At 43.6% G+C, this 12,300-nt stretch overlaps 1 protein-coding gene across 1 annotated transcript in view; it reads left to right on the top strand.

The window, feature by feature from the left end:
- LOC124553567 (protein AF-17-like) overlaps window positions 1–12,300 on the top strand; it is a 109,648-nt gene that overhangs the window by 63,935 nt on the left and 33,413 nt on the right. Inside the window, exon 9 of the mRNA XM_047127412.1 lies at window positions 719–1,093. Coding sequence (XP_046983368.1) covers window positions 719–1,093 — 375 coding nt within the window. The remainder of the gene's footprint in view (window positions 1–718; window positions 1,094–12,300) is intronic.

The following is a 12,300-nucleotide window of genomic DNA, read 5'->3' as shown; positions in this document are numbered from 1 at the left end:
TGAGGCGTGTATAATCTTAAAATGACAGTTCATTGCCCACCTAACGAAGTATGATGTGACATCTGAAGTAACAGGCCCCCCCCCCCCCCCCAAAAAAAGAGAGAGAGAGAGAGAGAGAGAGAGAGAGAGAGAGAAAAAAAGAGTATGTGGCAATGAAACTGAGAAAAAATCACCAAAATTGACAAAATTAACCGACTTTGGTAATAAAACACATTAACTCTGGCAAGAAGTAACACCAAATTCAACAAAAAATAACACAAAACTTGGCAAAGAATAACGCTGAGTTAGGGAAAAAGTAGCACTGAATTAGAAAAAAAATCAAATTTGACACATTAAAGAAACTCAGAATTTGGCAGAAAATAACTCATAATTCGGCAAAAAATGACACTGAAATTGGAAAAAACACTGAAATTGGAAAAAAGCACTGAAATTGGAAAAAGCACTAAAACCGGAGAAAAATAACACGGAAAAGGAAAAAGTATCTCAGAAATAGACCAAATAAAACAAATGAGAATTTGGCAAAAAAGAATGGAGGTTAATGTGACAAAAAGTAGCACCAAACTCTGCAATAATTAACACCCAATTTCGCAAAAATTTATACCAACTTTGGTAAAAGCTAACACTGAACTTGCCCATAAAATAAAACTATTTTTTCCTGTCCCTATCGATACCTCGTCACAGTAGAGCACGTGTAACGAAGTATGTGCCTCCCGTGCAGGTCGCAGTCGACGGAGAAGCCGGGGACGTCCGCCTCGACCCCACCGGTCGACACGAAGTCGGCGGCGCCGGTCGCCGTAAATCGCAGCGGGAAACCGCGCCGCGGGATGGGCGGGAGCAGCAGTCTCCCGTCCGCCCCCACAGTGGCCCCCGTTACCAAGAGCCGGCGCGGGGGCGGCGATCCCACCCCTCCCCCTCTGCCCGTCAAGGAGTCCCCGCCGAGCAGCCCCGGGTCGGAAAGCGCGCAGTCGGCGCCCGCCGCCTCGTCGTCGCGCAGGTCCTGCACCGTCAGCAGTGCCGCCGCCGCCAAGGCGGCCATTCCCGTCGCCGGCGTCAGTCGTGCCCGCCGGGAGAAGGACGAGCGGGACGTCAAGCCGTGAGTAGGACACTGCTGCTGCGTGCGGGAGGGGAGGAGCCACTGCCTCCGGAGTGCGGGGCGTGCGGTTATTTCTGGCAGGCGGTCATAAGGGTTTGCCTTTTTTCGGTACTCGGTCTAAAGAGTGATTCCGTGCACTCTCCCATCTAAAGTATTCTTTGAGTGTTTCTTCAGCTGTGCACAACTACTCCGACCTACGTCCACTCGTACCCAGTCGAGGCTCGGTCTCTCCCTTAGAACTGTCACTCCCCAGGAGACTGAATTTCATTGCCAAATTGACCGTTGTTCATTGCCCAACCCCTTCTTTTAGTGAAGTTGTGCTGTAAATTTTTTTCTTAGCTTTATCGAGTCGTTCTGTAGTCCTCATTTCAAATAGTTTTATTCTGTTATTGTTTCAGTTGCTTACAGTCCGTATTTCAGTTATGTACGACACTATATTCCACACCGATTCCTTCAAAAAGAGACTTCCTAACTCTTAAATGTATATTTAACAGTAACAGATTACTTTCTCGAGAAGAGCTTTCTTCGCTAACGGTAGTATGCGTTTTGTACCTGTCACATCTTATTTAGCTGCCGAGTTGTAAAATTATACTACTTTTAGTGTCTCATTTTCTAATCTACTTCTTAGATTCAATTTGAGTACATTTCTGTTATTGTTAATTGTATAAGCAATTTTCATTCAACTCGTTACCTGTTTTCAAGACTTCCCAGTCCGGAAAAAAAATGTGAGAGCTTCGAGGACAGAGTCACTTTATTACGAGTGAAGAGACGGGTAGTTTCGTCACTGTAGGAGTGAACTGTAGCAAATTCGGATCTGTCGAAACACACGTCACGGTGAAGTGTACCCGAACAGTGTAGTCGGTGCACAGTGTAACCCCCTCCGGCAGCGAGGCAGGTGAGTAGACGGTCACAAAAGTCCCGAACGGCAGACCGCGATAGACTGTCCGGAGTCCGTCGCACCTCCCGTCGCGGTTCGGCGACAGTTCTCTCGGGCCCCGGAGTACGAGAAAGTTCTCGCTACACTGCAGCTCGTAGGCTACCGGCGAGAGATCTGCCGATCTCGCAGCCGTCTTACACCGCAGAGAGCACGTCACAGTTCGGCAGCCGTATGCGGACGTTCCTCTTCCCACCGGTAGAGCCCGTCACCTTCCGTTTGAAGAAATGACGGCGGCTGGAGAAGCGGGAGCTCTGTACGGTAGTGGGCACTAGAGAAACACCGGATGTGGCCACGAGCTGTAACTGACAGCTCCCCACACAGTGAAGCCCCGGTCGCGGGCGAACGTAGTCCGGAATAGGTCGCCAGCCAGGTCTGCGTCCTACACGCGTACGTCAGCAGCTCACGTACCGTTCGAACCCGTTCTCGTACCTGTAAATGACAGAACACCGTTCCGGGCTCTGACCGACTGTTTCGTGACGCCACAGTAGGTGCGCTCGGCGGGAGTGTTGCCGGAGGCACGGATGATCTCGATACTGCCGTGAGCAGACACTTCCCACCGATCTCTGCCGACTCGGCAGTCGCGACACGTGCCCGTGCCGTGTCCCCGGACGACATCCGGTCGGCCGGCGCCGTTCGCGCGGTACGTAGAACTCTGTGTGTGTCTGCACTGCACGGACGTCAGGTACCCGGTCTGAGGGTGCGGGAATGTTCCACTGTCGAAAGTGGTGAGACGCCGCCGGTGGCCGAAGCTGCCTGACGGGAGTGTGCACTCGTACGCAGGGCACGGGCGTACTGTGGAACGAATGTCGCAAACACTGTTTGCCTCTAAACTCTGCACCGTTACTGTCGGCAGAGTCGAAACTTGAGGGACCACGGCTGGCCTCCCGAGCACCGTCTGGTCTCCGATAGCCGCGACTGGTGAATCCCCGACACTACGACCTCTTAGTGTGCACATATTGTACCTGGTGCCACCGAACCTTTTTCTCGAGGGTGCTGCGTTACTCTGTTCCCTCCCCCCCCCCCCCCCCCCCCCCCCCCCTCCCACCCCTCTGCCCCTGCCCCTGTCCCGCAGTGTAAAAGTCATTAGCAAATGTGTAAAATTTTCTTTCTTCTCCCTGCACTTTTAATCCACTTTCCTGATTTGTTCGCAATTTTATTTATTGCTTCCTCATTCTACAAATTGCTGGTGTAGTAACTCACGTAATTAATCCCTTACTGGATCAACTGCTCTTATCTAGACTGAAGGATCACCTGTGTATGTGACACATAATGGGTTTTACTATTAGTGGATAGGCAATTGGTGAGGCATATTCAGATATGTTACTAAGAACGAATTGTGTTCTGCTTGTTACACTAAATACGTGTGTACCTACCTGCAGAAACACGAATATCGTATAGACGCATTGTGGATTGCAGGATAAGACAATCGATTCCTGTTTCTTGGAAAGCGGCCTGCAGTTCCTCGTCTGACTGAACCGGCATTCACCCGTACTTTTCTTCGAGTTGCCCGAGACGTGAAAATCACGTGGTGAACAATTCGGGCTGTACGGAGAATGTTAGTTTTTGTTACTCAAATCACTGAAGTGTAGCCTTCGTCGGATCATCAGTGTGGGGGCATTATTGTGCGACGGGACGATTCCGTCCAACTGCATTACCGTAGATTTTGACTTTACGTCATGCCGGTCACAGTTCACGCTCGAGGAACTCGACGAGCGGAGGGTGCCTGCTGTCTCGGATGCTACGCTTCGACGATTCAGTCGGGAAACACTGCGTCGTCACCGTATAGCCCAGATGTTTCGCTGTGCGATTGTGACATATTTGGCGATTTAAAGAAAGACATGGATGGACGCGAGTTTTGGTCGGACGAAGAAATGCTAGAGTGGGTGCGGTTATAGATCTGTCAGCGACCGACCGCATTCTACGAAACGGGAATTGATCGTCATGTCTCTCAGTGGAACAAACGCCTCGATGCGTGCAGTGATTAGTTTTGAATGTAACCGTCGTTACGGTTTTCATTTGTCGCCCCTCGTAAAAATATTGCCGCTTCAAAAAATGTCACCCTATACCGTCTGACGGTTTGAGAATGAATATCCTCGTATTTCAGTTGACGACTCGTCGTAAAAAGCATTGGCCGGTAGAGATCTTTACTCGGGTTCTGTTTTTCTTACAGTCGAGTGGGACAGATCTCATTTTCTCACTTTCTCTTAGGAATATTTTACCAGTTATTTTTGCCCACAACTCTGTACATTTGTACAATATGCCTATTTTGGCGAACCCCAAATCTGGAGAACTGGGCTGCAGGAAACTGCGAATCGGGCAGCGCACTACACTCGTCACAACTCGCGCCAGTTTGCGTCGCAATCGCCCTGTTCGGTCACCGTTAAAGTGATCGCTGTCACGATTTGTACACTCGTTCGCATCTGCTCAGTTGTAGGTGAAGGAGGCTGCAGGACTGGGAAAATGCAGTCATTCTGTAACGGTACGGTACGGACCTCATTCTCTCGGCGTACGACGCACTGTCCCGCTCCCCCGGGGTGTGGGCGCAGTACGGCTGTTAGCTTTGTGTGTGGCTGACGGACGTCACTAGTGGGTTGCCGTACGCTTCTACTCTCTGTCCCGACAACACGGCGTAATAATGTGAGTACCGAAACCTCGTAGTAGCGGTGAAATACTAGCAAACAGTTCGATAAAAGATGTACCGAGGTTGGACCTGTCGGTCAAAATCCCGAAGGATAATAACATTGCTCGAAACTGTTTTCGTTTTTTGGGAGCACGGCATGTGAATGGCAGCCACACACAGATAAAGTTGGCCGCCCCCAACAGACACGTCGGCCCGTAACCGATCTGTCGTATTCGGTCAGTCCTGTGGCAGTGAAACCGGCTACTTGTAATGTTACAGTTGCAAACCTGAAAGTCTGAACGAGTGTGGGATGTACACGACACCTCGTTCAGTTTGCACCAACACGCACATTTATTCTTCGTTACGTTTGATTGTTAGCAATGGTGACCAGCTTGTCAACTATGAAAATACCTCAGCGCACAAAAACAGACTGGCATTTACAAATACAGTGGTGAAGTTCATTGTTCCGTTGTGGCACAAAACAAAGCTCATATTTACATAAAAATACCACAGTTCGCATTTATGATATTGCATTACACATCAGTAATTCATTTAATTTGAGGCATTAGGAGAAACACCGTGTCCGGCAATCACTAGTTCTGACGACAGTAGCATTCCGCACTTCCTGTCGATCGTGCACAGTTCAATTGAATTATTGCAATTGCTCGAAAGTTATTAAATGTCAGTATTAAAGAGCTACACAGTTGTCTGTTAGCGTATTTTACTTAAAGAATGTGCACGGCCGTGTGCACTCAGAGTGCACTGGATGCAGGCCTTACTTGTAATCTTTCAGATTGCGAACTGCCAATTTTGAGTGATATCCGTGTGCTTACGGGCAGACTTGAAAAAACTTATTTTGTAAAGTAGATTATGCTTTAAAAATTAGATAGCTTGGATGTTACTATTTTAGATGAACTACAAAAGCTAGTGTTGTTTTGGCTGATAGAAAATGTAGATGATGAGAAATTTAGAAAAATATGTGGACACTAACATTTTTACAGGATGTGACTCTCGTCATTTATGTTTTTGTTGTGTTGTGGTCTTCAGTCCTGAGACTGGTTTGATGCAGCTCTCCATGCTACTCTATCCTGTGCAAGCTTCTTCATCTCCCAGTACCTACTGCAACCTACATCCTTCTGAATCTGCTTAGTGTATTCATCTCTTGGTCTCCCTCTACGATTTTTACCCTCCACGCTGCCCTCCAATGCTAAATTTGTGATCCCTTGATGCCTCAAAACATGTCCTACCAACCGAACCGTTCTTCTAGTCAAGTTGTGCCACAAACTTCTCTTCTCCCCAATCCTATTCAATACCTCCTCATTAGTTATGTGATCTACCCATCTAATCTTCAGCATTCTTCTGTAGCACCACATTTCGAAACCTTCTATTCTCTTCTTGTTCAAACTATTTATCGTCCATGTTTCACTTCCATACATGGCTACACTCCATACAAATACTTTCAGAAATGACTTCCTGACACTTAAATCTGTACTCGATGTTAACAAATTTCTCTTCTTCAGAAACGCTTTCCTTGCCATTGCCAGTCTACATTTTATATCCTCTCTACTTCGACCATCATCAGTTATTTTGCTCCCCAAATAGCAAAACTCCTTTACTACTTTAAGTGTCTCATTTCCTAATCTAATCCCCTCAGCATCACCCGACTTAATTCGACTACATTCCATTATCCTCGTTTTGCTTTTGTTGATGTTCATCTTATATCCTCCTTTCAAGACACTGTCCATTCCGTTCAACTGCTCTTCCAAGTCCTTTGCTGTCTCTGACAGAATTACAATGTCATCGGCGAATCTCAAAGTTTTTATTTCTTCTCCATGGATTTAATACCTACTCCGAATTTTTCTTTTGTTTCCTTTACTGCTTGCTCAATAAACAGATTGAATAGCATCGTGGAGAGGCTACAACCCTGTCGCACTCCTTTCCCAACCACTGCTTCCCTTTCATGTCCCTCAACACTCATAACTGCCATCTGGTTTCTGTACAAATTGTAAATAGCCTTTCACTCCCTGTATTTTACCCCTGCCACCTTCAGAATTTGAAAGAGAGTATTCCAGTTAACGTTGTCAAAAGCTTTCTCTAAGTCTACAAATGCTAGAAACGTAGGTTTGCCTTTCCTTAATCTTTCTTCTAAGATAAGTCGTAAGGTTAGTATTGCCTCACGTTCCAACATTTCTACGGAATCCGAACTGATCTTCCCCGAGGTCCGCTTCACCAGTTTTTCCATTCGTCTGTAAAGAATTCGCGTTAGTATTTTGCAGCTGTGACTTATTAAACTGATAGTTCGGTAATTTTCACATCTGTCAACACCTGCTTTCTTTGGGATTGGAATTATTATATTCTTCTTGAAGTCTGTGGGTATTTCACCTGTCTCATACATCTTGCTCACCAGATGGTAGAGTTTTGTCATAACTGGCTCTCCCAAGGCCATCAGTAGCTCTAATGGAATGTTGTCTACTCCCGGGGCCTTGTTTCGACTCGGGTCTTTCAGTGCTCTGTCAAACTCTTCACGCATTATCTTATCTCCCATTTCATCTTCATCTACATCCTCTTCCATTTCCATAATATTGTCCTCAAGTACATCGCCCTTGTATAAACCCTCTATATACTCCTTCCACCTTTCTGCTTTCCCTTCTTTGCTTAGAACTGAGTTTCCATCTGAGCTCTTGATATTCATACAAGTGGTTCTCTTCTCTCCAAAGGTCTCTTTAATTTTCCTGTAGGCAGTATCTACCTTACCCCTAGTGAGACAAGCCTCTACATCCTTACAATTGTCCTCTAGCCATCCCTGCTTAGCCATTTTGCGCTTCCTGTCGATCTCATTTTTGAGACGTTTGTATTCCTTTTTGCCTGCTTCATTTACTGCATTTTTATATTTTCTCCTTTCATCAATTAAATTCAATATTTCTTCTGTTACCCAAGGATTTCTATTAGCCCTCGTCTTTTTACCTACTTGATCCTCAGCTGCCTTCACTAGTTCATCCCTCAGAGCTACCCATTCTTCTTCTACTGTATTTCTTTCCCCCATTCCTGTCAATTGTTCCCTTATGCTCTCCCTGAAACTCTCTACAACCTCCGGTTCTTTCAATTTATCCAGGTCCCATCTCCTTAAATTCCCGCCTTTTTGCAGTTTCTTCAGTTTCAATCTGCAGTTCATAACCAATAGATTGTTGTCAGAATCCACATCTGCTCCTGGAAATGTCTTTCAATTTAAAACCTGGTTCCTAAATCTCTGTCTTACCATTATATAATCTATCTGAAACCTGTCAGTATCTCCAGGCTTCTTCCATGTATACGGCCTTCTTTCATGGTTCTTGAACCAAGTGTTAGCTATGATTAAGTTATGCTCTGTGCAAAATTCTACAAGGCGGCTTCCTCTTTCATTTCTTCCCCCCAATCCATATTCACCTACTATGTTTCCTTCTCTCCCTTTTCCTACTGACGAATTCCAGTCACCCATGACTATTAAATTTTCGTCTCCCTTCACTACCTGAATAATTTCTTTTATCTCGTCATACATTTCATCAATTTCTTCATCATCTGCAGAGCTAGTTGGCATATAAACTTGTACTACCGTAGTAGGCATGGGCTTTGTGTCTATCTTGGCCACAATAATGCGTTCACTATGCTGTTTGTAGTAGCTAACCCGCACTCCTATTTTTTTTTATTCATTATTAAACCTACTCCTGCATTACCCCTATTTGATTTTGTATTTATAACCCTGTAATCACCTGACCAAAAGTCTTGTTCCTCCTGCCACCGAACTTCACTAATTCCCACTATATATAACTTTAACCTATCCATTTCCCTTTTTAAATTTTCTAACCTACCTGCCCGATTAAGGGATCTGACATTCCATGCTCCGATCCGTAAAATGCCAGTTTTCTTTCTCCTGATAACTACGTCCTCTTGAGTAGTCCCCGCCCGGAGATCCGAATGGGGGACTATTTTACCTCCAGAATATTTTACCCAAGAGGACACCATCATCATTTAATCATACAGTAAAGCTGCATGTCCTCGGGAAAAATTACGGCTGTAGTTTCCCCTTCCTTTCAGCCGTTCGCAGTACCAGCACAGCAAGGCCGTTTTGGTTAATGTTACAAGGCCAGATCAGTCAATCATCCAGACTGTTGCCCCTGCAACTACTGAAAAGGCTGCTGCCCCTCTTCAGGAACCACATGTTTGTCTGGCCTCTCAACAGATACCCCTCCGTTGTGGTTGCACCTATGGTACAGCCATCTGTATCGCTGAGGCACGCAAGCCTCCCCACTAACGGCAAGGTCCATGGTTCATGGGGGGTCGTCATTTATATGTATTGCAAATTAGGCTAAATTATGTGAAATTATTTGTTAGTTAATGAATTTGTACTGTATGTGATATTAACTGGAAAATTAAGGTAACAAAGGTTAGTAGTTCAGATTTGCTGTGTAACATTGGTTACAACATACATTGGTGACAGAAAATTAGGCTTCGTACGAACTTAAGGGGAGTTGGAATGCCGGAAAATGGAAAAAATTCACATTTTCAGTTTTTAACCTTATAACTTAATTTGAAATTTTCTGCTTAAAATGGTGCAAAATTTGTTAAGAAATTCCAATTGGAAGTATTTTTATTTAATTTTTCAAAATTACATGTGCGCCCAGCAAAGTTACCCATCTTGTGATTTGTACACATTTAAATCTTCGCATTTCCGAAAACATTACATATAGAAGGCTGTGGATTTCACTCTTCAGTTGTAGAATCTTTGATCCTTCCATAGGTACCATTGTTTTTACGACTAGCTGTGTTTATTGTTCAGTTTTTGATCTGTGAGTGTTTGTTTTGAGCCTCGAGTTTAGTTTGTCGCTCATTTGGAGTTTGTTATCTGTCTTGTTTTGACTTTCAGTGGTGAGTGCGTAGTTTCTACGATGCCTAGGAGTGCATCATTATTTAAAAAGCGAAAGTTTCGCGGTAATAGATTTACAAATAACGTTTGTTCAAGTGATTCTGCTTCAGCACCTGTTGATGCTGGTGAAAGTTCTGACGTTTGTACAGCTGAGATGTGTGAAGGAGACACGCCCACCAGTGCATCAAAAAAGAAGTTATCAAACTGTGCAAGTGAAATTACAGATGAAGCTTCTAATGAACAATATGTTTTAGTCGACTTTCCTGTTTTTACTGAGTTTATGAAGAAATGTTTGTGTTGTAATCTTTGTGGAGGTTCTTTTGATATGAACATAACAAAATCTATAGGACTTTCCTGCAAAATTGCTATAGTTTGTGCCAGTTGTGAAAATGAGACCTGTTTTTGGAGCTCTAAAACATGCAGTAGCAATTTGTTTGAGAGTAATATCAGGCTAATGTATGCAATGAGAGCAATTGGTAAAGGACATACTGCTGCTCAAACATTTTGTGCCATAATGAATCTTCCACCTCCACCTGCTAAAATTGACAATTACACTGAAGTGATAGGAGATGCTGTTCAGTCTGTAGCAGATTTATCAATGAAAGCTGCTGCCAGTGAAGCAAAATATATAAATGAAGGAAACCCAGATATCCCTGTTGCTTTTGATGGAACCTGGCAGAAAAGGGGTCACACATCCAAAAATGCTGTTGCTACTGTTACTAGTGTGGACAGCGGTAAAGTTTTGGACTATGAAGTGCTCACTAAACATTGTTACCATTGTGCATCTGGTAAGATAGAAGCAGCTCACATATGTAGCAAGAATTATGAAGGTACGAGTGGAGGCATGGAGGCTGCCGCTGCTGTGAAAATGTTTAGCAGATCAGAAAAAGAACGGGGAGTATTTTACACAAAATTCCTTGGAGATGGGGACTCCAAGGCATACAAAAGTGTTACAGAATCCATGCCATATGTCAATAAGACAATAACTAAACTAGAATGTGTCGGTCATGTTCAGAAACGAATGGGCACTCGTCTAAGGAAACTGAAACAGAATCTGAAGGACAAAATTTTGTCAGATGGTAAAACCATTAGAGGTCGCCTGTCAGATAAAATTATAAATGAATTACAACAATACTATGGTATGGCAATAAGAAATAATGCAAATAATTTGCAGGAAATGAGACAAGCTGTATGGGCCACATATTTACATCGATCATCAACTGATGATAATCCTCAACATTTTGCTTGTCCAGATGGTCCTCAGTCATGGTGCAATTATAGAAAATCTCAAGCTACTGGGGATCCTTATCACCATAAAAATTATATTCCATTGGCTGTTATGGAAGTAATTAAACCAATATATAGAGACTTGGGGCATCCTGATCTTCTGCGAAAATGTCTTCATGGTTGTACCCAGAATCAAAACGAGTCGTTCAACAACCTCATTTGGACTCGTGTACCTAAGAATGTATTTGTTGGGATAAAAACATTGAAATGGGGAGTCAGTGATGCTGTTATTTCATTCAATGATGGTCATATGGGTAGGCTAAAGGTCATGGCAAGGCTCGGCATTGCTCCTGGTATCAACACCATCAGAGGTCTTCAGCTTCTGGACAGCGTGCGAGTAAGGAAGGCTCAGTATGCAGCTGAATTTAATACAAAAAAAGCAAGGGCAGCAAGGAGAAGAAAGCTTCTAGGTGAAGAAGAAGAACTAGAAGATGACCCTGATTACTCTGCTGGACACTTTTGATAATAGAATAAAAGGTATTTGTGAATTTTCATAATAAATTACTTTAATCGCATTTTCTGGCATTTGACATTTTTAGTGTTACATGTACCTTTATCTCATAAACCACTCAACCAACAACATTCAAATTTTCAGAAATGCTGCAAAACAGTTCAAAGAGGCCACTGAACTAGAATCATGACAAGAACTGGCTTATTCTCTGAACTAGGGAAGTTTATGTTATACTTTTTCCAATAAAAAATGGCTTAATGGTAAAAAATTCATAAATACTATACCAACAAAAAGAAAACATTGGTTCTAGTTCAGTGGGCTCACAATATATGCTGAAAACCTCTGCCAGAATTTCAAAGTTCTGAAGATAATAGTTCCAAAGAAAAAGGTACACAAAGTTAGCAAATTTAACATTGGCGAGATAGGGCATTCCAACTCCCCTTAAAAGTTTAATTATTTTAAAGGTAACTAGTTTTAGGTAATTTAAAATGCATTTAAGGGACGGTGGAACTGTTAGTTTTCAAATAGTATGTCGCTATATGGGATTAAGGTGATTATGTCACAAAGTTTTGCACATATTGAACTAAAGTGTTAACTTCATTTAGCTGTAACTCTTAGTTAAAGTGATTTATAGCAAAAATAGCTACTGACAATACTCTTAGAATTGGCGTAGGTGAAATGAATGCCTGAACAATAAATGTAAATGGCGGCAAAGCTGAATCGTGTTTTTGGAATATCAGAATGTGCACCACATATTACGTGCATAACAGTATTGAAAATATGGCAAAAAATTAGAGAGAGAAAATAAAGATATTATTAGCTGAAGTCAAAAACTCGACAGGCGGGGACGAATCGCCGTGCCAAACAAACGAGGTAGCTCGGAAAATTACTACCCGAATGTGCGTAACCTGTACCGAGTAGGACCGTCGGGGGATGTCCAACGTATACGTAGGGCGACGACACGAACGGTGACGAGTGCGTCTGACACTCGAGAGAGGGCTTCACCCAAATC

Source organism: Schistocerca americana, chromosome 11 (genome assembly GCF_021461395.2).
Source record: "Schistocerca americana isolate TAMUIC-IGC-003095 chromosome 11, iqSchAmer2.1, whole genome shotgun sequence".
In the NCBI taxonomy this organism is placed as follows: Eukaryota; Metazoa; Arthropoda; class Insecta; order Orthoptera; family Acrididae; genus Schistocerca; species Schistocerca americana.
This window is presented reverse-complemented; position numbering and strand designations above follow the sequence as displayed.